We start from the raw sequence: 27,862 nt of genomic DNA, 5'->3' as shown, positions 1-27,862 counted from the left end.
ATTAACATCCCCATCGCCAAATGTGGTGGTTAACTTCTTTAATATCAAATGAGGAGAGAAACTTATCACACAAGTCAGAGTTATTCTTTAACTAAATCTGTATTCACTTCTAAATAAGGGAGCAGGTCAATACAACGTACACATATAAAGTGAATCAATTGAAGGCTCTACGATAATGATGGCTGGTCGACCCACAGGACAAAAGTACAAAGGTATTTTATAGCCAAGATACTCTCCTTTCAACCTACATGACCGATAATAGATGTACAGAATGGATCACAAGGTTTAGATTTGAATCAAAGATAGTTATAATTCACAGCAGACAGTATCTGCTGTAAAAACAGTACTCTTTGTGTAGAGACCAGGGTCTGGCCCTGGGGTCATCTCTCCCTGGTACCATATAGAACAGAAACATTCACATCCTACGTGCTTCCCCACTAGCTTCTAGAACTCTCGTCTTCCTAAAACTCACTTGCTTCTAGAACTGTCGTCCACTTGGAACGAGCCCAAACAAAACGAATCTCCAAAAACAGAAAAACATGCAGTCAAAATAAGATCCATGGCAACTCACTGGCTAAACGCAAAACTTTTTGGCTGCCAACCTTGAGACAATCAGAAACCAAGTTGTCCTTACCATGGACACAAGCACCAAAAACGCTGTTGTTTTGACAAGTAGCAATAAACTACTGATATCGATTAGGGGGGAAATTAGGTTGTATGTGATATGGAAACTAACACAACTAAAAAAACACATGGAAATGGGAGATATCATTTAGCTCACTGGTTAGAGGACAACCTGCAGAAGACAGTCAGCTACATTTTGGAGTGATGCATTAAATGTAGGGGTCACTAAACAAAGGAACACAACACTTATTTGTCATAACTCACCAATATCATGCTAAAATAATTTGTGCGAGAGGAGGGAGATGAGGTTGCACGTCCTGTTAAAACTAACAGCTCAAAAACCACACGGAATCTGGGAGTAACGTGTACATCCCTGGTTAGAGGACAATTTGTAGAAAACAGATCGCTACATTTTGAAGTGTTGCATTTTGATTCAAGTGGGTCACCAACGTGGGAAGTGTAACAGGGACAAATGTTTAGGCTTCTACATTGTGACATTAAAATAGTCCTACTACAATGTTAAAACATTCTACATTGTGACATTATTTCATTGATATCATGAAACAACTCCTTGTATTTTATGTTTAATCAGAGATCTTTAATCAGAGTATCTCTTCCCCTGTGTGTGTCCGCTTGTGTATATTCCGGCTGTTTGGCTGAGTAAAACTCTTCCCACATTGATCACAGCTATATGGTTTCTCTCCTGTGTGTGTTCTATGGTGTATAGTTAGATAGCTAGAAGAAGAAAAACTCTTCCCACATTGATCACAGCTATATGGTTTCTCTCCTGTGTGTGTTCTATGGTGTATAGTTAGATAGCCAGAAGTAGTAAAACTCTTCCCACATTGATCACAGCTATAAGATTTCTCTCCTGTGTGTGTTCTCTGGTGTGTAGTCAGATGGCTAGATTTAGCAAAACTCTTCCCACATTGATCACAGCTATATGGTTTCTCTCCTGTGTGTGTTCTCTGGTGTGCAGTCAGATTGCTAGATGTAGTAAAACTCTTCCCACATTGATCACAGCTATAAGATTTCTCTCCTGTGTGTGTTCTATGGTGTGATTTCAGGGAGCCTGACTGAGTAAAACTCCTCCCACATTGATCACAGCTATAAGGTTTCTCTCCTGTGTGTGTTCTCTGGTGTATTTTAAGTTCTGATGAAGATTTGCAACGTGTCCCACAGTTAGAGCAGCAAATAGATTTCTTCCCTGTGGGCCTCTGCTGGTGTTTCTTGAGGAGTTCTGATCTGGAGAGACTTTTCTCTGCCCCATGATGTTGTCGAGGCTCCCCAGAGGATCCACGATAGTCACATCTCTCTCCTGTGTGAACAACAAGGTCAGACAGATGGTTAAAGGCCTGCAACAGCAGAAATCCACTGTGTATTTGAGGTAAAAGGTGATGCCCAGAGGTCTGTTAAATTATTTTACAATTGTCTTAAGACAGTCAAACCTAAGCAGTGTGCCAGACAAGCTTTGATCTCCAAAAATGGCCCCTTTATGTGTTTGCTAAAATTGCGGCACGAGGGCGATGCACACACAATTTAATTGCAGAAACACCTCCCTGCTAATGAGGAAACCACTAGTTATGGATGTAGTATATCTGGTAATGAGGAAACCACTAGTTATGGATGTAGTATATCTGCTAATGAGGAAACCACTAGTTATGGATGTAGTATATCTGCCTGGAACAAAAATGGTGAGCAAAGATTTTAGTTTTCCACAATGTATTCTGAATATTACAGCGCAAGATCAGGAGTGCTACTCAAGGAAACTCACATTAAGCTCTGTGTCGATTCACTAATTCACCACCGTGGGGGAAAACTCAGGGGAGTTCTCATAGGCTGACAGCAAAAATTGCCTCCATTTACAGGTTAGAGTGCATTTCACATTACTATTGGATTATAATTGTAAGGCTCGCTTGAATCACCTGCTTAATATGTTTGTGTTATTGTCGCAAATCAACTGCTTTATACTTATAAAACACTTCAACCAGTAAAATGCTCTTTAGCTAGCTTTGCCATCAGCCTGAAACTGAGGGTTTGTACATTAAGTGTTTCACAAATTGGCCCATAACTTCACCTGTCAACAACATAGACCTACTGTAGGACCCATAACTTCACCTAACAACAACATAGACCTACTGTAGGACCCATAACTTCACCTAACAATAACATAGACCTACTGTAGGACCCATAACTTCACCTAACAATAACATAGACCTACTGTAGGACCCAAAACTTCACCTAACAACATAGACCTACTGTAGGACCCATAACTCCACCTAACAACAACATAGACCTAGGACTATAATACACTAGGCTACTCTGTAATGTGTTGTCATTCTAAATGTCCTGAATAAAGGAAAATATCTCTGTGTGTGGTACAATAGCCTATCCATCAAGGAACAGTTCTCTACACATTATGAGCTAAGTATCTCTGTGTCGAAACAGACTAACGGGACCCTACTGTAAATCAATCAGACCCTATTATAAATCAAGCAGACAATAACATTATAACATTATAAACATCAATTTGTTAGGGATGTTGGATCCAACATGGAGCACAGCATAACTGTCTTTACCAGAGTAATGAATGAAGAAGCACTTTGGTTGTTGTTGCATGTTGTGATATTTATCATGTGACTGTCATTCAGAAAATGATTTCCTGGATCAGCTGATGATAGTTGAACATGTGACTAACTAAACAGCTACAGTATTAAGAATGATGTGTAATTATTGAAGAACCACATTAATGACAGTATCCATTTGGGTGTTGTCAATAAAGTTAAGGTGACTCTCGGTTAGAACCATTGGATTTAGCACACTCTGAAATTATTTAGGATTTCTGTGCCCATGAAAACTGTTTTCCCAGCGTAACATAAGGAGCCACAAAATGTTACGTAGGTAGAGTGTATTTTAGAGATCTGAATACAAAAAACTGTAGGAACAGGAAAATAACCTAAACCACAAGGCCAAATCTACACTGGAGGAGCTTACCAAGATGACATTGAATGTTCCTGAGTGGCCTAGTTACAGTTTGGACTTAAATCGTCTTTAAAATCTATGGAAAGACTTGAAAATGGCTTTCTAGCAATGATCAACAACCAACTTGACAGAACAGGAAGGATTTTAAAAAGAATAATGAATATTCACATGAAGATCTGTCTCCTATTGGTTGACATCACAACTTCCCATCAAGCCAACTCCTTGAAGGCCTTACTATGACATCACTCACTCCTTCTGGTTTGCAGTTGTCTAAAAAAACACTATTTTGCTCAAAACATTTATTTGTTTCCCATTAGTGTGTTTGTATTTTACTGTATTTATATAGCACTTTTCAACAGGAAAAGTTTTTTTTAAATCACTGGAGGACATCATGAACAATTCATACAGTACAAAAACATATTCAAGTGTAGAATGCCCTTTTAAAAATCACACATTAGTTCAACAACAGCAGAGTTTGTGCCCCTGTTTTATAAGATAGTACTCACTGTATTTACTGGTGTTAATCAGATCAATGTCCCTGTTTTATAAGATAGTACTCACTGTATTTACTGGTGTTAATCAGATCAATGTCCCTGTTTTATAAGATAGTACTCACTGTATTTACTGGTGTTAATCAGATCAATGTCCCTGTTTTATAAGATAGTACTCACTGTATTTACTGGTGTTAATCAGATCAATGTCCCTGTTTTATTAGATAGTACTCACTGTATTTACTGGTGTTAATCAGATCAATGTCCCTGTTTTATAAGATAGTACTCACTGTATTTACTGGTGTTAATCAGATCAATGTCCCTGTTTTATAAGATAGTACTCACTGTATTTACTGGTGTTAATCAGATCAATGTCCCTGTTTTATAAGATAGTACTCACTGTATTTACTGGTGTTAATCAGATCAATGCCCCTGTTTTATTAGATAGTACTCACTGTATTTACTGGTGTTAATCAGATCTCCAGTCTTCTCTTCTTCGTCCTCCTCTAATGTGACAGTAATCTCCCCCTCTTCATCCTCCACTCCAAAAACTTCATCTTCCTCCTTTTCTTTCACAGAAAAATCATCCTCCTCTTTCACTCCATAAACTCTGAACGCGTCTTTCTCTTCTTCTTTCACTGTAACACCCTCTACTTCTTGTTTTACTGTGACATCCTCTTCTTCCTTCTCCTCTTTCACGACAATGTTCAGCCCCAGAGCTTCTTTCTCCGTCCAGCAGACCGCCTCTTCTTTAACAGGAGGGGAGAAGTTTAGGGAGCTCATGGTCGGAGATGTTAGCTAGCTAGCTATCATTAGCGACTAGGCTAGTGCTAATTTAACCAGCCAGCTACTATAGCTGACTAATACAAAATAACGTAATATTCAATTAAATAGGTTAACAAATAGATACGACATAAGTGTGTCTAAAACACAGTAGCTAATATACACCGAAAGCGTCTAAATAGCTTGAATCTTTCGGCTATGTTGGCTAGCAAGCTACCGAGGTGGTTGACGAGCTGTTTATGAAGAACCGTCCACTAGATTATACGTCACGCTGGCAGCGTCGCCTGAAAGACGCATATCGCCGTCTGCTGACTGGAGGGGAAACGCAGTTGAGGATCATATTTATTTTCAGACAAAGATTATTTTAGATGGATTTAATTAAATAATACTATTATATTGAGACATACAAAGACAGGAATGTGTTGATTGATTAGTGCGAATAAAAAATGTTTACCACAGCATATTTAAGGCAGTTTCATTAAGTTAAACTACATCTAAATTAGCAGCTAGCTACTGTAGGTCTATACTGCTCCTACATGGTGTAACAATACATCATGTAGATGTATATAATGAACAGACTAGGTCCATACTGCTCCTACATGGTGTAACAATACATAATGTAGATGTATATAATGAACAGACTAGGTCTATACTGCTCCTACATGGTGTAACAATACATCATGTATATAATGAACAGACTAGGTCTATACTGCTCCTACATGGTGTAACAATACATCATGTATATAATGAACAGACTAGGTCTATACTGCTCCTACACGGTTTAACAATACATCATGTAGATGTATATAATGAACAGACTAGGTCTATACTGCTCCTACGTGGTGTAACAATACATCATGTAGATGTATATAATGAACAGACTAGGTCTATACTGCTCCTAAATGGTGTAACAATACATCATGTAGATGTATATAATGAACAGACTAGGTCTATACTGCTCCTACATGGTGTAACAATACATCTTGTAGATGTACACTAGCATTCAAAAGTTTGGGGTCACTTAGAAATGTCCTTGTTTTTTAAAGAAAATCAATTTTTTTCATTTATTTACCTGTTTTTGCTTTGTCATTATTGGGTATTGTGTGTAGATTGATGAGGGAAACAATTATTGAATCAATTTTAGAATAAGGCTGTAACGTACCAAAATGTGGAAAAAGTGAAGGGGTCTGAATGCTTTCTGAATGCATTGTATATATAGGGACAGTACTTAGTGACATCACTTCATGAAACAGGAGCTACAAATATATAACATAGGTTCACAGTATCAACATTCAATGTATCAAAATATATGACCAAGCTGGAAGTGGAAACGCCAGCCCAGCCACAATCCTAGAGGTTCACTGATGATCAACCTCCTCCTTCACATCTGACTCCTGATGATCAACCTCCTCCTTCACATCTGACTCCTGATGATCAACCTCCTCCTTCACGTCTGACTCCTGATGATCAACCTCCTCCTTCACATCTGACTCCTGATGATCAACCTCCTCCTTCACATCTGACTCCTGATGATCAACCTCCTCTTTCACATCTGACTCCTGATGATCAACCTCCTCCTTCACATCTGACTCCTGATGATCAACCTCCTCCTTCACGTCTGACTCCTGATGATCAACCTCCTCCTTCACATCTGACTCCAGTGATCAATCCAGAGCGTCTACTTTTTTGGGGAATCCCGACGGACGACGTCATCCAATAGGCCGTCATCACCACAACCGCCCACAAGTTAATTGTCATTCAGGTTATCAATGGGAAGAACATTAGCAATATCTCCTGTCTGGTAACTTATCTCGTTCAAAGGATTTACATTGGCAGGTGCACAGGGAGAAACCCCATTAAAAAACCTCAGTTGATCTTAAACTGCAGAAACACTTTTGGAAGTCTTTAAGTGCATCAAAGTCTGTGGCTTGTGATGTTGGGACAAATGATAATCCCTTATTATACAAGAGACAAAATTCACAAATTCTACAGCCGAACGGCAGAGTCATGTCTTCAGTGGAAAACTAACAATGACTCAATAATCCTTCTGGGAATGTTATGATGTCATAAAGTTATGGGCGGAGTTAGAAAGTTGGCTGTCAGATGTACAGTTATACAATGTAAAATTACTTTTAATCTGTCTGTCTGTATATTTCAAAACATGGCATTTGAGGGTGCAGTGAGATACCCCAGAGTTGGACGATACTTTTCTCATAAATCATCTTAAATATTATACTTAATTAAACCTGGAAATCAACCAATCCTCTGTTGTTAATTCAATAGAAAGGTCAAATGCTTTATTATCTAAAAGTTGAAAGTGACAGAGAGAAAAAAAATGGTGCTGATGAATGCACTGGCTGTGTTCCAGTGGGTCTGGGCAGGTGTGATGTAGTTAATGTTTCTATGATGTTGTTTGTATGTGTATGTTTTGTATTGTTTATAAAATATCAAATAAAATATTAAAACATTTCCAATGCAAAATAACACCTTACAGTTCTATTTTTGGAGTTATTACATTAAACCAATCAGAATTTATGTAACGGATGTGAAATTAGCGGGTACGCGCTACTAGCGTTTCAATCAGTTACGTCACTTGCTCTGCAAGGGCCGTGGCTTTTGTGGAGCGATGGGTAACGACGCTTCGTGGGTGTCAGTTGTTGATGTGTGCAGAAGGTCCCTGGTTCGCGGGCAAGGGGACGGTTTAAAGTTATACTATTACATTTAGAAGAATGCCAAAGTTAGGTGTGAAGTAATATGGAGGACCAGCCTATTCCCTATGATGTATACTACAACAGAAATAACTTAAAATGTATAACTTTAAATTAAACCAATAATTTGCACTCATGACTTGAGTGATTAAAGAAAACCAACGTTTTGTAAATACATAATGCCATCTAACCAAATATCAAAGAATGTTAGCTATATGCAGTTATCTTAGCCAGCCAGCTAACGTTAGCTATAAGCAGTTATCTTAGCCAGCCAGCTAACGTTAGCTATTTAGCCAACTAGCTATTAGCCTAACCAGCGTAGCCAACCAGCACGGTTATGGTCAGCGAGACCAACTACCTGAGAAAAAGTTACAAAACTCCCGTAGTCTAGTTCACAGAAAACATGCTGAAAAGTAGTGATGGGGGAATAACGCTTCCTGAAGCATTGATGCTTTCGAGCCAATTGTATAAAAAAAATAGGTTCATTACTCAAGGCTTTGAACGACACAGAATTTAGAACAGCCACATTTTTATAGATGAAGTGACACGCCATAGCAGCGTAGCCATTATGTCATATATTAAACCACTGGCCGTGTTCGAGAGCATCAAATACATGCTGCATTGTGGGTAAGCGGTGACTGGCTGACAGATTTATAAATAATAATGAGTAGTTATTTATGATGCAAGGTGATTTGTAAATTAGTCAGTCAGCAGCCACCTGCAATGTCGGCTGCAATGTCGAACGAGCCCAATACCAAACCAATCAGGTGTTCGACGAAATGATTCTTCAGACGTCATTGATCACGTGCTGCTGATAAAGTGACACTGCTTTGAATTATACCGCTTAGCGACTTCAGTACATGCCTCATAGCTCCAGTCTCAAACTTAACCCCGTTCCTGCTGAAGAAGAGAAGGTCTGCTGGATGGAGAAAGTAGCTCTCGTGAAAGAGGAGGAAGAAAAGGAGCCTATTACAATACAAAAACAAGTAGAGAGTGAGGCTGTTACCGTGAAAGAAGAAGAGAAAGCCGTTTCAGTTAAAGAAGAGGAAGACGCGTTCAGAGTGAAAGAGGATGACGAAGTTTCAGTGAAAGAAGAGGAGACTGACGATGAACGTAAGTACTGTCTTAACAGAAGCACAAACTCTGTGGTTGGAAGTTAAACTGATGTGTGGTGTTATTAATGATTAACACTAGTAAGTACTGTCTTAACAGAAGCACAAACTCTGTTGTTGTTGAACTGATGTGTGGTGTTAAAGCGGAAATCTGCAATTTCTACATCCATATTTTGACTTTTAAATGTATTTATATCTATATGTATGTATGTGTATATATATATATTATATATTTATAGCCATTGATTCTTGAAGAATATAACACATGCCTCATGAGCTTAGTTCAACTGTTTCCCCCATCAGAACCCCAAATAAGCTTTTTTTACTCCAATGTTTAGAAACAATGTAAATCAACACTGTATAGCCTCAACATGGTTAAAACTATAATGTTGATATCATGGATGGTCAGTCCTTTAATACATAGGTCTGTCTATGAATTTGAGAGTAGTTACATTTCTCCAGCCCCATCCATCATCTTATTACCAAAACAGTGGTGGAATTACAGCTTTGTTATTGGTTGAACTGCAGATTGGTTGATTGATTGTTGAGTGGCTTTTTTAAAGGTGCAACCTAGTGTTTAAACAAACAAAATGGCTGCCCAGAGTCCTGAGCTGTGTTAGAATACTCATACTAAATGTACTATTTGGGAAGTAAATTGAGTATATAGTCTGCTTATTGGTCATAGTATGATGTAGTTAGTATGCCAAAAGTTCCCGGATGTCGTACTAAATTCGCCAAAATATGATGTAAACACGCAGTACTTTAGGGCACATAATGCAATTCTTCAGAAAATGGGCGTGGCTTCAACGTTTTCAGATTTGAAGAAAATGGTTGAAAATATGCAGCCGAAGTCCGAGAGAGCGGATACAAATGAACTGCTTTAAATAATTATGACAAATGTTGAGCAATGTAATGAAGTAATGACTTTTCAAATAAGTTACCTTACACGTTATCTTCTACTTGCTACCAAACCCGGATCCGGGAGCACCCCCCACAATAAAAAAGCTGACTAGCATAGCCTAGCATAGCGTCACAAGTAAATACAAGCATCTAAATATCATTAAATCACAAGTCCAAGACACCAGATGAAAGATACAGATCTTGTGAATCCAGCCATCATTTCTGATTTTTTAAATGTTTTACAGGGAAGACACAATATGTAAATCTATTAGCTAACCACGATAGCAAAAGACACAACTTTTTTTCCTCCACCATTTTTTTCCTGCATGGGCAGCTATCACAATTTCGACTAAATAAAGATATATATAGCCACTAACCAAGAAACAACTTCATAAGATGACAGTCTGATAACATATTTATGGTATAGCATATGTTTTTTTAGAAAAATTTGCATTTTTCAGGTATAAATCACAGTTCTACATTGCAGCTGCAATCTGAAATAGCGTTGGAAGCAGCCGGAATAATTACAGAGACCGACGTCAATTACCAATATACTCATCCTAAAACATTTCTGAAAAATACACAGCATACAGCAATTGAAAGACACAGATCTTGTGAATCCAGACAATATTTCAGATTTTCTAAGTGTTTTACAGCAAACACAATATATCGTTATATTAGCATACCACATGAGCTAACATCACCCCAGCATTGATTCAAGGCAAAAAGAGCGATATCGTTATCGCCACCAAAATATATTAATTTTTTCACTAACCTTCTCAGAATTCTTCAGATGACAGTCCTGTAACATCATATTACACAATGCATATAGAGTTTGTTCGAAAATGTGCATATTTAGCATCACAAATCGTGGTTATGCAATGTAATCTGTCAAAACATGGCATGCATTCTGGCCGGCGCCATCTTGGAAAGGCACCTAAGTTTACGATTATTTATCGATTAGATTGACAAAAAAAATACAGGTTGGACAGCTAATGAAAGATGCATTGGTTATTAATGCAACCGCTGATTTAGATTTTTAAAATTAACGTTACTAGACATACAGTGTGCGTTACAGCCAGACTAGTGCCGCAACAATGGCCGACAACTGCGTTTACATTTTTCCACATAGATACGGAATAAAATCATAAATAACTCTTACTTTTGGACGAGCTTCCATCAGTATCTTGGGCAATGTGTCCTTTGTCCAAAAGAATCGTTGCTTTGTTGTAAAACGTCTTCAACTTCGGAACTAGCAGCTAACAATAGCCATGTCGCACAGACATGCCCAAATGGCCAAAGTTCAATACTAAGGAAATACCGAAAATAGCAATATACTCGCATAAACTGATATAACTCGGTTTAAAATAACTTCGTTATGATGTTTCTAACACCTATATCGAATTAAATTACAGACGGACATATCTAAGGCCGATAACTGAGCGTTTCAAAATGCTATCCTGAGGTCTTGCGTTGCGTAATGGCGGAAGTCGAAAAGAAAGCGCACCTCGTTCCTTGGGGCTTTATAAGCTCTGACAAATACGTAGAGGCTCCATTCCACTTCTCATTGGTTACTGACATCCAGGGGAAGGCGGGTGCAGTTCATTTCAACCCATAGGGCACATACATACCTTTAAACTGATCCGAGATCAGAGCCTAGTATTCAGACCTTCGCATGTCCTGTCATGATTTTCGCTGTAGAAAGAGTTCTGGTTCACCCACAGACATAATTCAAACGGTATTAGAAACTAGAGATTGTTTTCTATCCAATAGTAATAATAATATGCATATTGTACGAGCAAGAATTGAGTACGAGGCAGTTTAATTTGGAGACGCAAAATGTCCAAGTTGAAACAGCACCCCCTGTATTCTCAAGAGGTTTTAAATGACTATTGTTGTTCACTTGACAATCTTAAGACAAATGTCAAATAATGAACATTCATTACAGACGTCATTGTTTGTACAACATCATGGCTACACATCACCTTTTACAGTGGATTTCTGCTGTTGTGGGCCTTAAACCATCTGTCTGACTTGTTGTTCACACAGGAAAGAGACGTGACTATCGTGGATCCTCTGGGGGGCCTCAACAACCTCATGATGCTGACGAGGCAGAGAAGAGTCTCTCCACATCGAAACACCAGCAGAGACCCACAGGGAAGAAATCTCATTGCTGCTCTGACTGTGGGAAAGGTTGCACATCTCCATCAGAACTTAAAATACACCAGAGAACACACACAGGAGAGAAACCTTATAGCTGTGATCAATGTGGGAAGAGTTTTACCACATCTAGCTCTCTGACTAAACACCAGAGAACACACACAGGAGAGAAACCTTATAGCTGTGATCAATGTGGGAAGAGTTTTACCACATCTAGCTCTCTGACATCACACCAGAGAACACACACAGGAGAGAAACCTTATAGTTGTAATCATTGTGAGAAGAGTTTTCCTACATCTAGCCAGCTGACTAAACACCAGAGAAAACACACAGGAGAGAAGCCTTATATCTGTGATCAATGTGGGAAGAGTTTTTCTACATCTAGCCAGCTGACTTCACACCAGAGAACACACACAGGAGAGAAATCTTATAGCTGTGATCAATGTGGGATGAGTTTTACTACATCAAGCCATCTGATTCGACACCAGAGAACACACACAGGAGAGAAACCTTATAGCTGTGATCAATGTGGGATGAGTTTTACTACATCTGGCCATCTGATTCGACACCAGAGAACACACACAGGAGAGAAACCTTATAGCTGTGATCAATGTGAGAAGAGTTTTACTACATATTGCTCTCTGACTGTACACCAGAGAACACACACAGGAGAGAAACCTTATAGTTGTAATCATTGTGAGAAGAGTTTTCCTACATCTGGCCATCTGACTGTACACCAGAGAACACACACAGGAGAGAAACCTTATAGCTGTGATCAATGTGAGAAGAGTTTTACTACATCTAGCCAGCTGACTTCACACCAGAGAACACACACAGGAGAGAAACCTCATAGCTGTGATCAATGTGACAAGAGATACTCTGATAAAAGATCTCTGATCAAACATCAGAAAATACATACATGAAGGAGTTGTTTCATGATATCAATGAAATAATGTCACCATGTAGAATGTTTTAACATTGTATTAGGAGTATTTTAATGATGTCACAATGTAGAATGTTTTAACATTGTAGTAGGAGTATTTTAATGATGTCACAATGTAGAATGTTTTAACATTGTAGTATGAGTATTTTAATGATGTCACAATGTAGAATGTTTAACATTGTAGTAGGAGTATTTTAAGTATTTTAACCCCCATAGTGTCTTTCCGAGTCCCTCCTATATTAATTATAAATTAGGATGCTCATTAGAATTTTAGTTGGTAAACTTCTGTTTTTTATCCTCTTATTTTTGTGTACTAAATATTTCTGTTTATTTTCATTTTTTTTTTCTCCTGTGAAGCCATTGTGTTGAATCCAGGTCTGAAATGTGCTGTGTAAATAAAGCTTGATTTGATTTGAACATATTGCAAAACAAATTAACCCAATGACTGACCAATCCTTAGGGTGCTCATTGGTCTTTCAGTTGTTATTCTTCTGTTTTTATCCTCTTATGTTTGTTGAGTAGTAAATAATTCTGTTTATTTTCATTGTTGTTTTTATACATTTTTTCCTGTGACGCCATTGTGTTGCATCCATGTCTGAAATAAATAAAGCTTGATTTGATTTGAACATATTGCGAAACAAATTAACCCAATGACCAACCAATCAGACTCTTGCAAAACCAATGAACAAAATATGTGCAAAAGCAACACATATCTTGGTCCAACTTAGTATGAAAAACAGTGGAAGAACTGAATTTATACTATGTCAAAATAGTGCTGGTATGTACGTTGAGTATCACTTTACAACCAACCCAGTGCATTTGTTGAAAATGAAAAATGGTGAAATCAACAATACGTCAAAGGATTCAACTACTGAAAACTGAAACAAACAATTGGATCAAACAGATCAATCCCACTTTTTTTGGACATTGGGTTTGATTCAGACCCTGCCAGCATGGCCAGAAATGTAACTTATAACCACTTACACTGTCATTGTACCAGGTGGACATTGGGTTTGATTCAGACCCTGTCAGTGTACCAGGTGGACATTGGGTTTGATTCAGACCCTGCCAGTGTACCAGGTGGACATTGGGTTTGATTCAGACCCTGCCAGTGTACCAGGTGGACATTGGGTTTGATACAGACCCTGCCAGTGTACCAGGTGGACATTGGGTTTGATTCAGACCCTGCCAGTGTACCAGGTGGTCATTGGGTTTGATTCAGACCCTGCCAGTGTACCAGGTGGACATTGGGTTTGATTCAGACCCTGCCAGTGTACCAGGTGGACATTGGGTTTGATACAGACCCTGCCAGTGTACCAGGTGGACATTGGGTTTGATTCAGACCCTGCCAGTGTACCAGGTGGTCATTGGGTTTGATTCAGACCCTGCCAGTGTACCAGGTGGACATTGGGTTTGATTCAGACCCTGCCAGTGTACCAGGTGGACATTGGGTTTGATACAGACCCTGCCAGTGTACCAGGTGGACATTGGGTTTGATTCAGACCCTGCCAGTGTACCAGGTGGACATTGGGTTTGATTCAGACCCTGCCAGTGTACCAGGTGGACATTGGGTTTGATACAGACCCTGCCAGTGTACCAGGTGGACATTGGGTTTGATTCAGACCCTGCCAGTGTACCAGGTGGACATTGGGTTTGATTCAGACCCTGCCAGTGTACCAGGTGGACATTGGGTTTGATACAGACCCTGCCAGTGTACCAGGTGGACATTGGGTTTGATTCAGACCCTGCCAGTGTGCCAGGTGGACATTGTGTTTGATTCAGACCCTGCCAGTGTACCAGGTGGACATTGGGTTTGATACAGACCCTGCCAGTGTACCAGGTGGACATTGGGTTTGATTCAGACCCTGCCAGTGTACCAGGTGGACATTGGGTTTGATTCAGACCCTGCCAGTGTACCAGGTGGACATTGGGTTTGATTCAGACCCTGCCAGTGTACCAGGTGGACATTGGGTTTGATTCAGACCCTGCCAGTGTACCAGATGGACATTGGGTTTGATTCAGACCCTGCCAGTGTACCAGGTGGACATTGGGTTTGATTCAGACCCTGCCAGTGTACCAGGTGGACATTGGGTTTGATTCAGACCCTGCCAGTGTACCAGGTGGACATTGGGTTTGATACAGACCCTGCCAGTGTACCAGGTGGACATTGGGTTTGATTCAGACCCTGCCAGTGTACCAGGTGGACATTGGGTTTGATTCAGACCCTGCCAGTGTACCAGGTGGACATTGGGTTTGATTCAGACCCTGCCAGTGTACCAGGTGGACATTGGGTTTGATTCAGACCCTGCCAGTGTACCAGATGGACATTGGGTTTGATTCAGACCCTGCCAGTGTACCAGGTGGACATTGGGTTTGATTCAGACCCTGCCAGTGTACCAGGTGGACATTGGGTTTGATTCAGACCCTGCCAGTGTACCAGGTGGACATTGGGTTTGATTCAGACCCTGCCAGTGTACCAGGTGGACATTGGGTTTGATTCAGACCCTGCCAGTGTACCAGATGGACATTGGGTTTGATTCAGACCCTGCCAGTGTACCAGGTGGACATTGGGTTTGATTCAGACCCTGCCAGTGTACCAGGTGGACATTGGGTTTGATTCAGACCCTGCCAGTGTACCAGGTGGACATTGGGTTTGATTCAGACCCTGCCAGTGTACCAGGTGGACATTGGGTTTGATTCAGACCCTGCCAGTGTACCAGGTGGACATTGGGTTTGATTCAGACCCTGCCAGTGTACCAGGTGGACATTAGGTTGGATTCAGACCCTGCCAGTGTACCAGGTGGACATTGGGTTTGATTCAGACCCTGCCAGTGTACCAGGTGGACATTGGGTTTGATTCAGACCCTGCCAGTGTACCAGGTGGACATTGGGTTTGATACAGACCCTGCCAGTGTACCAGGTGGACATTGGGTTTGATTCAGACCCTGCCAGTGTACCAGGTGGTCATTGGGTTTGATTCAGACCCTGCCAGTGTACCAGGTGGACATTGGGTTTGATTCAGACCCTGCCAGTGTACCAGGTGGACATTGGGTTTGATTCAGACCCTGCCAGTGTACCAGGTGGTCATTGGGTTTGATTCAGACCCTGCCAGTGTACCAGGTGGACATTGGGTTTGATTCAGACCCTGTCAGTGTACCAGGTGGACATTGGGTTTGATTCAGACCCTGCCAGTGTACCAGGTGGACATTGGGTTTGATTCAGACCCTGCCAGTGTACCAGGTGGACATTGGGTTTGATTCAGACCCTGCCAATGTACCAGGTGGACATTGGGTTTGATTCAGACCCTGCCAGTGTACCAGGTGGTCATTGGGTTTGATTCAGACCCTGCCAGTGTACCAGGTGGACATTGGGTTTGATTCAGACCCTGCCAGTGTACCAGGTGGACATTGGGTTTGATTCAGACCCTGCCAGTGTACCAGGTGGACATTGGGTTTGATTCAGACCCTGCCAGTGTACCAGGTGGACATTGGGTTTGATTCAGACCCTGCCAGTGTACCAGGTGGACATTGGGTTTGATTCAGACCCTGCCAGTGTACCAGGTGGACATTGGGTTTGATTCAGACCCTGCCAGTGTACCAGGTGGACATTGGGTTTGATTCAGACCCTGCCAGTGTACCAGGTGGACATTGGGTTTGATTCAGACCCTGCCAGTGTACCAGGTGGACATTGGGTTTGATTCAGACCCTGCCAGTGTACCAGGTGGACATTGGGTTTGATTCAGACCCTGCCAGTGTACCAGGTGGACATTGGGTTTGATTCAGACCCTGCCAGTGTACCAGGTGGACATTGGGTTTGATTCAGACCCTGCCAGTGTACCAGGTGGACATTGGGTTTGATTCAGACCCTGCCAGTGTACCAGGTGGACATTGGGTTTGATTCAGACCCTGCCAGTGTACCAGGTGGTCATTGGGTTTGATTCAGACCCTGCCAGTGTACCAGGTGGACATTGGGTTTGATTCAGACCCTGTCAGTGTACCAGGTGGACATTGGGTTTGATTCAGACCCTGCCAATGTACCAGGTGGACATTGGGTTTGATTCAGACCCTGCCAGTGTACCAGGTGGTCATTGGGTTTGATTCAGACCCTGCCAGTGTACCAGGTGGACATTGGGTTTGATTCAGACCCTGCCAGTGTACCAGGTGGACATTGGGTTTGATTCAGACCCTGCCAGTGTACCAGGTGGACATTGGGTTTGATTCAGACCCTGCCAGTGTACCAGGTGGACATTGGGTTTGATTCAGACCCTGCCAGTGTACCAGGTGGACATTGGGTTTGATTCAGACCCTGCCAGTGTACCAGGTGGACATTGGGTTTGATTCAGACCCTGCCAGTGTACCAGGTGGACATTGGGTTTGATTCAGACCCTGCCAGTGTACCAGGTGGACATTGGGTTTGATTCAGACCCTGCCAGTGTACCAGGTGGACATTGGGTTTGATTCAGACCCTGCCAGTGTACCAGGTGGACATTGGGTTTGATTCAGACCCTGCCAGTGTACCAGGTGGACATTGGGTTTGATTCAGACCCTGCCAGTGTACCAGGTGGACATTGGGTTTGATTCAGACCCTGCCAGTGTACCAGGTGGTCATTGGGTTTGATTCAGACCCTGCCAGTGTACCAGGTGGACATTGGGTTTGATTCAGACCCTGCCAGTGTACCAGGTGGACATTGGGTTTGATTCAGACCCTGCCAGTGTACCAGGTGGACATTGGGTTTGATTCAGACCCTGCCAGTGTACCAGGTGGACATTGGGTTTGATTCAGACCCTGCCAGTGTACCAGGTGGACATTGGGTTTGATTCAGACCCTGCCAGTGTACCAGATGGACATTGGGTTTGATTCAGACCCTGCCAGTGTACCAGGTGGACATTGGGTTTGATTCAGACCCTGCCAGTGTACCAGGTGGACATTGGGTTTGATTCAGACCCTGCCAGTGTACCAGGTGGACATTGGGTTTGATTCAGACCCTGCCAGTGTACCAGGTGGACATTGGGTTTGATTCAGACCCTGCCAGTGTACCAGGTGGACATTGGGTTTGATTCAGACCCTGCCAGTGTACCAGGTGGACATTAGGTTGGATTCAGACCCTGCCAGTGTACCAGGTGGACATTGGGTTTGATTCAGACCCTGCCAGTGTACCAGGTGGACATTGGGTTTGATTCAGACCCTGCCAGTGTACCAGGTGGACATTGGGTTTGATACAGACCCTGCCAGTGTACCAGGTGGACATTGGGTTTGATTCAGACCCTGCCAGTGTACCAGGTGGTCATTGGGTTTGATTCAGACCCTGCCAGTGTACCAGGTGGACATTGGGTTTGATTCAGACCCTGCCAGTGTACCAGGTGGACATTGGGTTTGATTCAGACCCTGCCAGTGTACCAGGTGGTCATTGGGTTTGATTCAGACCCTGCCAGTGTACCAGGTGGACATTGGGTTTGATTCAGACCCTGCCAAGTGTACCAGGTGGACATTGGGTTTGATTCAGACCCTGCCAGTGTACCAGGTGGTCATTGGGTTTGATTCAGACCCTGCCAGTGTACCAGGTGGACATTGGGTTTGATTCAGACCCTGCCAGTGTACCAGGTGGACATTGGGTTTGATTCAGACCCTGCCAGTGTACCAGGTGGACATTGGGTTTGATTCAGACCCTGCCAGTGTACCAGGTGGACATTGGGTTTGATTCAGACCCTGCCAGTGTACCAGGTGGACATTGGGTTTGATTCAGACCCTGCCAGTGTACCAGGTGGACATTGGGTTTGATTCAGACCCTGCCAGTGTACCAGGTGGACATTGGGTTTGATTCAGACCCTGCCAGTGTACCAGGTGGACATTGGGTTTGATTCAGACCCTGCCAGTGTACCAGGTGGACATTGGGTTTGATTCAGACCCTGCCAGTGTACCAGGTGGACATTGGGTTTGATTCAGACCCTGCCAGTGTACCAGGTGGACATTGGGTTTGATTCAGACCCTGCCAGTGTACCAGGTGGACATTGGGTTTGATTCAGACCCTGCCAGTGTACCAGGTGGACATTGGGTTTGATTCAGACCCTGCCAGTGTACCAGGTGGACATTGGGTTTGATTCAGACCCTGCCAGTGTACCAGGTGGACATTGGGTTTGATTCAGACCCTGCCAGTGTACCAGGTGGACATTGGGTTTGATTCAGACCCTGCCAGTGTACCAGGTGGACATTGGGTTTGATTCAGACCCTGCCAGTGTACCAGGTGGACATTGGGTTTGATTCAGACCCTGCCAGTGTACCAGGTGGACATTGGGTTTGATTCAGACCCTGCCAGTGTACCAGGTGGACATTGGGTTTGATTCAGACCCTGCCAGTGTACCAGGTGGACATTGGGTTTGATTCAGACCCTGCCAGTGTACCAGGTGGACATTGGGTTTGATTCAGACCCTGCCAGTGTACCAGGTGGACATTGGGTTTGATTCAGACCCTGCCAGTGTACCAGGTGGACATTGGGTTTGATTCAGACCCTGCCAGTGTACCAGGTGGTCATTGGGTTTGATTCAGACCCTGCCAGTGTACCAGGTGGACATTGGGTTTGATTCAGACCCTGCCAGTGTACCAGGTGGACATTGGGTTTGATTCAGACCCTGCCAGTGTACCAGGTGGACATTGGGTTTGATTCAGACCCTGCCAGTGTACCAGGTGGACATTGGGTTTGATTCAGACCCTGCCAGTGTACCAGGTGGACATTGGGTTTGATTCAGACCCTGCCAGTGTACCAGGTGGTCATTGGGTTTGATTCAGACCCTGCCAGTGTACCAGGTGGACATTGGGTTTGATTCAGACCCTGCCAGTGTACCAGGTGGACATTGGGTTTGATTCAGACCCTGCCAGTGTACCAGGTGGACATTGGGTTTGATTCAGACCCTGCCAATGTACCAGGTGGACATTCCTGCCAGTGTACCAGGTGGTCATTGGGTTTGATTCAGACCCTGCCAGTGTACCAGGTGGACATTGGGTTTGATTCAGACCCTGCCAGTGTACCAGGTGGACATTGGGTTTGATTCAGACCCTGCCAGTGTACCAGGTGGACATTGGGTTTGATTCAGACCCTGCCAGTGTACCAGGTGGACATTGGGTGTGATTCAGACCCTGCCAGTGTACCAGGTGGACATTGGGTTTGATTCAGACCCTGCCAGTGTACCAGGTGGACATTGGGTTTGATTCAGACCCTGCCAGTGTACCAGGTGGACATTGGGTTTGATTCAGACCCTGCCAGTGTACCAGGTGGACATTGGGTTTGATTCAGACCCTGCCAGTGTACCAGGTGGACATTGGGTTTGATTCAGACCCTGCCAGTGTACCAGGTGGACATTGGGTTTGATTCAGACCCTGCCAGTGTACCAGGTGGACATTGGGTTTGATTCAGACCCTGCCAGTGTACCAGGTGGACATTGGGTTTGATTCAGACCCTGCCAGTGTACCAGGTGGACATTGGGTTTGATTCAGACCCTGCCAGTGTACCAGGTGGACATTGGGTTTGATTCAGACCCTGCCAGTGTACCAGGTGGACATTGGGTTTGATTCAGACCCTGCCAGTGTACCAGGTGGTCATTGGGTTTGATTCAGACCCTGCCAGTGTACCAGGTGGACATTGGGTTTGATTCAGACCCTGCCAGTGTACCAGGTGGACATTGGGTTTGATTCAGACCCTGCCAGTGTACCAGGTGGACATTAGGTTGGATTCAGACCCTGCCAGTGTACCAGGTGGACATTGGGTTTGATTCAGACCCTGCCAGTGTACCAGGTGGACATTGGGTTTGATTCAGACCCTGCCAGTGTACCAGGTGGACATTGGGTTTGATACAGACCCTGCCAGTGTACCAGGTGGACATTGGGTTTGATTCAGACCCTGCCAGTGTACCAGGTGGTCATTGGGTTTGATTCAGACCCTGCCAGTGTACCAGGTGGACATTGGGTTTGATTCAGACCCTGCCAGTGTACCAGGTGGACATTGGGTTTGATTCAGACCCTGCCAGTGTACCAGGTGGTCATTGGGTTTGATTCAGACCCTGCCAGTGTACCAGGTGGACATTGGGTTTGATTCAGACCCTGTCAGTGTACCAGGTGGACATTGGGTTTGATTCAGACCCTGCCAGTGTACCAGGTGGACATTGGGTTTGATTCAGACCCTGCCAGTGTACCAGGTGGACATTGGGTTTGATTCAGACCCTGCCAATGTACCAGGTGGACATTGGGTTTGATTCAGACCCTGCCAGTGTACCAGGTGGTCATTGGGTTTGATTCAGACCCTGCCAGTGTACCAGGTGGACATTGGGTTTGATTCAGACCCTGCCAGTGTACCAGGTGGACATTGGGTTTGATTCAGACCCTGCCAGTGTACCAGGTGGACATTGGGTTTGATTCAGACCCTGCCAGTGTACCAGGTGGACATTGGGTTTGATTCAGACCCTGCCAGTGTACCAGGTGGACATTGGGTTTGATTCAGACCCTGCCAGTGTACCAGATGGACATTGGGTTTGATTCAGACCCTGCCAGTGTACCAGGTGGACATTGGGTTTGATTCAGACCCTGCCAGTGTACCAGGTGGACATTGGGTTTGATTCAGACCCTGCCAGTGTACCAGGTGGACATTGGGTTTGATTCAGACCCTGCCAGTGTACCAGGTGGACATTGGGTTTGATTCAGACCCTGTCAGTGTACCAGGTGGACATTGGGTTTGATTCAGACCCTGCCAGTGTACCAGGTGGACATTGGGTTTGATTCAGACCCTGTCAGTGTGCCAGGTGGACATTGGGTTTGATTCAGACCCTGCCAGTGTACCAGGTGGACATTGGGTTTGATTCAGAACCTGCCAGTGTACCAGGTGGACATTGGGTTTGATACAGACCCTGCCAGTGTACCAGGTGGACATTGGGTTTGATTCAGACCCTGCCAGTGTACCAGGTGGACATTGGGTTTGATTCAGACCCTGCCAGTGTACCAGGTGGACATTGGGTTTGATTCAGACCCTGCCAGTGTACCAGGTGGACATTGGGTTTGATTCAGACCCTGCCAGCATGGCCAGAGATGTAACTTATAACCATAGAACCAACACCTTTCATGCCTGACTAAAAACACCTGAGTATTAGATTTACTGTCCTGGTCTGTCACCGCCTCAGACACCATTCACAATGCTGGCTGAGGTACGAGTAAAACATGACATATTATTTCCTAACCATTCACAATGCTGGCTGAGGTACGAGTAAAACATGACATATTATTTCCTAACCATTCACAATGCTGGCTGAGGTACGAGTAAAACATGACATATTATTTCCTAACCATTCACAATGCTGGCTGAGGTACCAGTAAAACATGACATATTATTTCCTAACCATTCACAATGCTGGCTGAGGTACGAGTAAAACATGACATATTATTTCCTAACCATTCACAATGCTGGCTGAGGTACGAGTAAAACATGACATATTATTTCCTAACCATTCACAATGCTGGCTGAGGTACGAGTAAAACATGACATATTATTTCCTAACCATTCACAATGCTGGCTGAGGTACCAGTAAAACATGACATATTATTTCCTAACCATTCACAATGCTGGCCGAGGTACGAGTAAAACATGACATATTATTTCCTAACCATTCACAATGCTGGCTGAGGTACGAGTAAAACATGACATATTATTTCCTAACCATTCACAATGCTGGCTGAGGTACGAGTAAAACATGACATATTATTTCCTAACCATTCACAATGCTGGCTGAGGTACGAGTAAAACATGACAAATTATTTCCTAATTGTCAAAAAATCCCCACTCCTTAAATCAACTAGTCTCTCACTGTTTAACCAGAATAACATGAGTTGTGTCCTTCAAACTGTTAGACTGTTAGTCCATAATCATATTCAGCTATTTAGATGTCATGTATTGTCATGTTATGCTCACTATAAGAAATCCTGAATGTATTGAAATGCCTGGAGGGGATGTGTTAGTTCATAACTCATCATTTATACCTGTTAATTCATAACCCATCATTTATACCTGTTAGTTCATAACCCATCATTTATACCTGTTAATTCATAACCCATCATTTATACCTGTTAGTTCATAACCCATCATTTATACCTGTTAGTTCATAACCCATCATTTATACCTGTTAATTCATAACCCATCATTTATACCTGTTAGTTCATAACCCATCATTTATACCTGTTAATTCATAACCCATCATTTATACCTGTTAATTCATAACCCATCATTTATACCTGTTAGTTCATAACCCATCATTTATACCTGTTAATTCATAACCCATCAGTTATACCTGTTAATTCATAACCCATCATTTATACCTGTTAATTCATAACCCATCATTTATACATGTTCATTCATAACCCATCATTTATACCTGTTAGTTCATAACCCATCATTTATACCTGTTAATTCATAACCCATCATTTATACCTGTTCATAACCCATCATTTATACCTGTTAATTCATAACCCATAATTTATACCTGTTAATTCATAACCCATCATTTATACCTGTTAATTCATAACCCATCATTTATACCTGTTAGTTCATAACCCATCATTTATACCTGTTAATTCATAACCCATCATTTATACCTGTTAATTCATAACCCATCATTTATACCTGTTAGTTCATAACCCATCATTTGTACCTGTTCATAACCCATCATTTATACCTGTTAATTCATAACCCATCATTTATACCTGTTAGTTCATAACCCATCATTTATACCTGTTCATAACCCATCATTTATACCTGTTCATTCATAACCCATCATTTATACCTGTTAGTTCATAACCCATCATTTATACCTGTTAATTCATAACCCATCATTTATACCTGTTAGTTCATAACCCATCATTCATACCTGTTCATAACCCATCATTTATACCTGTTAATTCATAACCCATCATTTATACCTGTTAGTTCACAACCCATCATTTATACCTGTTAATTCATAACCCATCATTTATACCTGTTAATTCATAACCCATCATTTATACCTGTTAATTCACAACCCATCATTTATACCTGTTAATTCATAACCCATCATTTATACCTGTTAATTCATAACCCATCATTTATACCTGTTAATTCATAACCCATCATTTATACCTGTTAATTCATAACCCATCATTTATACCTGTTAATTCATAACCCATCATTTATACCTGTTAGTTCATAACCCATCATTTATACCTGTTAATTCATAACCCATCAGTTATACCTGTTAATTCATAACCCATCATTTATACCTGTTAATTCATAACCCATCATTTATACATGTTCATTCATAACCCATCATTTATACCTGTTAGTTCATAACCCATCATTTATACCTGTTAATTCATAACCCATCATTTATACCTGTTCATAACCCATCATTTATACCTGTTAATTCATAACCCATAATTTATACCTGTTAATTCATAACCCATCATTTATACCTGTTAATTCATAACCCATCATTTATACCTGTTAGTTCACAACCCATCATTTATACCTGTTAATTCATAACCCATCATTTATACCTGTTAATTCATAACCCATCATTTATACCTGTTAGTTCATAACCCATCATTTGTACCTGTTCATAACCCATCATTTATACCTGTTAATTCATAACCCATCATTTATACCTGTTAGTTCATAACCCATCATTTATACCTGTTCATAATCCATCATTTATACCTGTTCATTCATAACCCATCATTTATACCTGTTAGTTCATAACCCATCATTTATACCTGTTAATTCATAACCCATCATTTATACCTGTTAGTTCATAACCCATCATTCATACCTGTTCATAACCCATCATTTATACCTGTTAATTCATAACCCATCATTTATACCTGTTAGTTCACAACCCATCATTTATACCTGTTAATTCATAACCCATCATTTATACCTGTTAATTCATAACCCATCATTTATACCTGTTAATTCACAACCCATCATTTATACCTGTTAATTCATAACCCATCATTTATACCTGTTAATTCATAACCCATCATTTATACCTGTTAATTCATAACCCATCATTTATACCTGTTAGTTCATAACCCATCATTTATACCTGTTCATAACCCATCATTTATACCTGTTAATTCATAACCCATCATTTATACCTGTTAGTTCATAACCCATCATTTATACCTGTTAATTCATAACCCATCATTTATACCTGTTAGTTCATAACCCATCATTTATACCTGTTCATAACCCATCATTTATACCTGTTAATTCATAACCCATCATTTATACCTGTTAATTCATAACCCATCATTTATACCTGTTAGTTCATAACCCATCATTTATACCTGTTCATAACCCATCATTTATACCTGTTCATAACCCATCATTTATACCTGTTAATTCATAACCCATCATTTATACCTGTTAATTCATAACCCATCATTTATACCTGTTAGTTCATAACCCATCATTTATACCTGTTAATTCATAACCCATCATTTATACCTGTTAATTCATAACCCATCATTTATACCTGTTAGTTCATAACCCATCATTTATACCTGTTAATTCATAACCCATCAGTTATACCTGTTAATTCATAACCCATCATTTATACCTGTTAATTCATAACCCATCATTTATACATGTTCATTCATAACCCATCATTTATACCTGTTAGTTCATAACCCATCATTTATACCTGTTAATTCATAACCCATCATTTATACCTGTTCATAACCCATCATTTATACCTGTTAATTCATAACCCATAATTTATACCTGTTAATTCATAACCCATCATTTATACCTGTTAATTCATAACCCATCATTTATACCTGTTAGTTCACAACCCATCATTTATACCTGTTAATTCATAACCCATCATTTATACCTGTTAATTCATAACCCATCATTTATACCTGTTAGTTCATAACCCATCATTTGTACCTGTTCATAACCCATCATTTATACCTGTTAATTCATAACCCATCATTTATACCTGTTAGTTCATAACCCATCATTTATACCTGTTCATAACCCATCATTTATACCTGTTCATTCATAACCCATCATTTATACCTGTTAGTTCATAACCCATCATTTATACCTGTTAATTCATAACCCATCATTTATACCTGTTAGTTCATAACCCATCATTCATACCTGTTCATAACCCATCATTTATACCTGTTAATTCATAACCCATCATTTATACCTGTTAGTTCACAACCCATCATTTATACCTGTTAATTCATAACCCATCATTTATACCTGTTCATAACCCATCATTTATACCTGTTAATTCATAACCCATCATTTATACCTGTTAGTTCATAACCCATCATTTATACCTGTTAATTCATAACCCATCATTTATACCTGTTAGTTCATAACCCATCATTTATACCTGTTCATAACCCATCATTTATACCTGTTAATTCATAACCCATCATTTATACCTGTTAGTTCAGGGGCAGTTCAGGCAGGCTGGCACGCTCCCTGACCTTACTTGGCAGGAACTAATGGAGATCCATAATAAACCCCAGGAAGAGTAGCTGCTGCCTTGGCAGGAACTAATGGAGATCCATAATAAACCCCAGGAAGAGTAGCTGCTGCCTTGGCAGGAACTAATGGAGATCCATAATAAACCCCAGGAAGAGTAGCTGCTGCCTTGGCAGGAACTAATGGGGATCCATAATAAACCCCAGGAAGAGTAGCTGCTGCCTTGGCAGGAACTAATGGGGATCCATAATAAATACAAATACTTGTATCAATATATTTGTCTCTCTTTTCTCTCAGATTCGAAAATGCTAATTAGCATCAAAGTAGACGACATGCAAGACTACAAATCCCAGCATGCTCCTGCATGTCATCTCTAGCTGACACCTTTCACAGAACAGTTCACAGAATTGTCCATTGAAATAAATGTTGACAATTTGATCATTGCTACATTAAGGCCTGATTGGTGGAGTGCTGCAGAGTTAGTTGTCCTTCTGGAAGGTTCTCCAATCTCCACAGAGGAACTCTGGAGCTCTGTCAGAGTGAACATCGGGTTCTCTTTTACCTCCCTGACCAAGGCCCTTCTACCCCCATTTCTCAGTTTGGCCAGGCGGCCAGCTCTAGGAAGAGTCTTGGTGGTTCCAAACTTCTTCCATTTAAGAATGATGGAGGCCACTGTGTTCTTGGGGACCTTCAATGCTGAATACTGAAGAAATGTTTTGGTACCTTTCCCCAGATCTGTGCCTCGACACAATCCTGTCTCAGAGCTCTATGAATTGTGACAATTCCTTTGACCTCATGGCTTGGTTTTTGCTCTGACATGCACTGTCAACTGTGGGACTTTATATAGACAGGTGTGTGCCTCTCCAAATCATGTATAATCAATTGAATTTACCACAGGTAGACTCCAATCAAGTTGTAGAAACATCTCGAGGATGATCAATGGAATCAGGATGCATCTGAGCTCAATTTCGAGTCTCATAGCAAAGGGTCTGAATACTTAAATACATTTGCAAAAATGTCTAAAAACCTGTTTTTGGGTTGTCATTATGGGGTATTGTGTGTAGATTGATGAGGGGAATAATTATTCAATTTTAGAATAAGGCTGTAATGTAACAAAATCTGGAAAAAGTGAAGGGGTCTGAATACTTAACGAATGCACTGTATACCTCTGGCAGAGTTTTCTACTATTGGCAGTTTTGTACACAGTCACGTGATACGTGGTATAGAAATGTCCAATCTTAGGAGAGTACATGGGAGGCACTATACTCTGTGTCTGCTGGTGTCTATCTGGTCAAAACCACTGATACAGGTGCCCCTCCACCCTCTGGTGGGATGAATCATGTCTACAGAGAAACCTAGATTCAAATACTTAGATGTGTGTGTATTGGGTATATGTTGTGAAATTGTTAGATATTACTTGTTAGATATTACTGCACTGTCGGAGCTAGAACCACAAGCATTTCACTACACCCCCAATAACATCTGCTAAACACGTGTATGTGACCAATAAAATGTGATTTGAATTTGATTTGAAATAAATGTCCTATTTATCAAAGGTGCTTTTGGCTGGGGTCAAAATGACTCCAAAGGATTTGAATTTGTTAAAAGTCCATTTTGATACAGAAACACTAAACCATGATTTAGAT

General features: G+C 41.5%; 5 protein-coding genes across 6 annotated transcripts in view; 2 read left to right on the top strand and 3 right to left on the bottom strand.

Moving 5' to 3' along the window:
* LOC139548391 (zinc finger protein ZFP2-like) overlaps positions 1-27,862 on the bottom strand; it is a 315,038-nt gene that overhangs the window by 216,209 nt on the left and 70,967 nt on the right. The gene's annotated exons all lie outside the window — the stretch shown is intronic.
* LOC139548509 (zinc finger protein 180-like) overlaps positions 1-27,862 on the bottom strand; it is a 284,664-nt gene that overhangs the window by 201,401 nt on the left and 55,401 nt on the right. The window lies entirely within an intron of this gene.
* LOC139548897 (zinc finger protein 180-like) overlaps positions 1-27,862 on the top strand; it is a 324,124-nt gene that overhangs the window by 264,032 nt on the left and 32,230 nt on the right. The window lies entirely within an intron of this gene.
* LOC139549382 (zinc finger protein 180-like) lies at positions 24-5,142 on the bottom strand. Its single transcript, XM_071359840.1, has 2 exons — positions 4,553-5,142; positions 24-1,942 (listed from the first exon to the last, which is right to left on the bottom strand). Exons 1-2 carry the CDS (start codon positions 4,878-4,880, stop codon positions 1,227-1,229), a joined length of 1,044 nt encoding a protein of 347 aa, XP_071215941.1. The 5' UTR covers positions 4,881-5,142; the 3' UTR covers positions 24-1,226.
* Positions 8,119-27,862, top strand: part of LOC139548984 (zinc finger protein 180-like) — a 347,214-nt gene continuing 327,470 nt past the window's right edge. Inside the window, exons 1-2 of one of the 2 annotated variants that reach the window (XR_011669812.1) lie at positions 8,119-8,701; positions 11,650-12,892. Coding sequence is in view for 1 of the 2 variants with exons in the window: in XM_071359002.1 (XP_071215103.1) it covers positions 8,449-8,701; positions 11,650-12,683 (1,287 nt within the window). In the remaining variant the exon portion in view is untranslated. Of the gene's footprint in view, positions 8,702-11,649; positions 13,196-27,862 lie in introns of those variants that run through there. The other variant, XM_071359002.1, reaches the window with a different exon arrangement.

Source organism: Salvelinus alpinus, chromosome 2, assembly GCF_045679555.1.
Source record: "Salvelinus alpinus chromosome 2, SLU_Salpinus.1, whole genome shotgun sequence".
NCBI classification, from domain to species: domain Eukaryota; kingdom Metazoa; phylum Chordata; class Actinopteri; order Salmoniformes; family Salmonidae; genus Salvelinus; species Salvelinus alpinus.
Note: the sequence above shows the minus strand (reverse complement) of the source record. Positions and strands in the feature narration are given on the sequence as shown.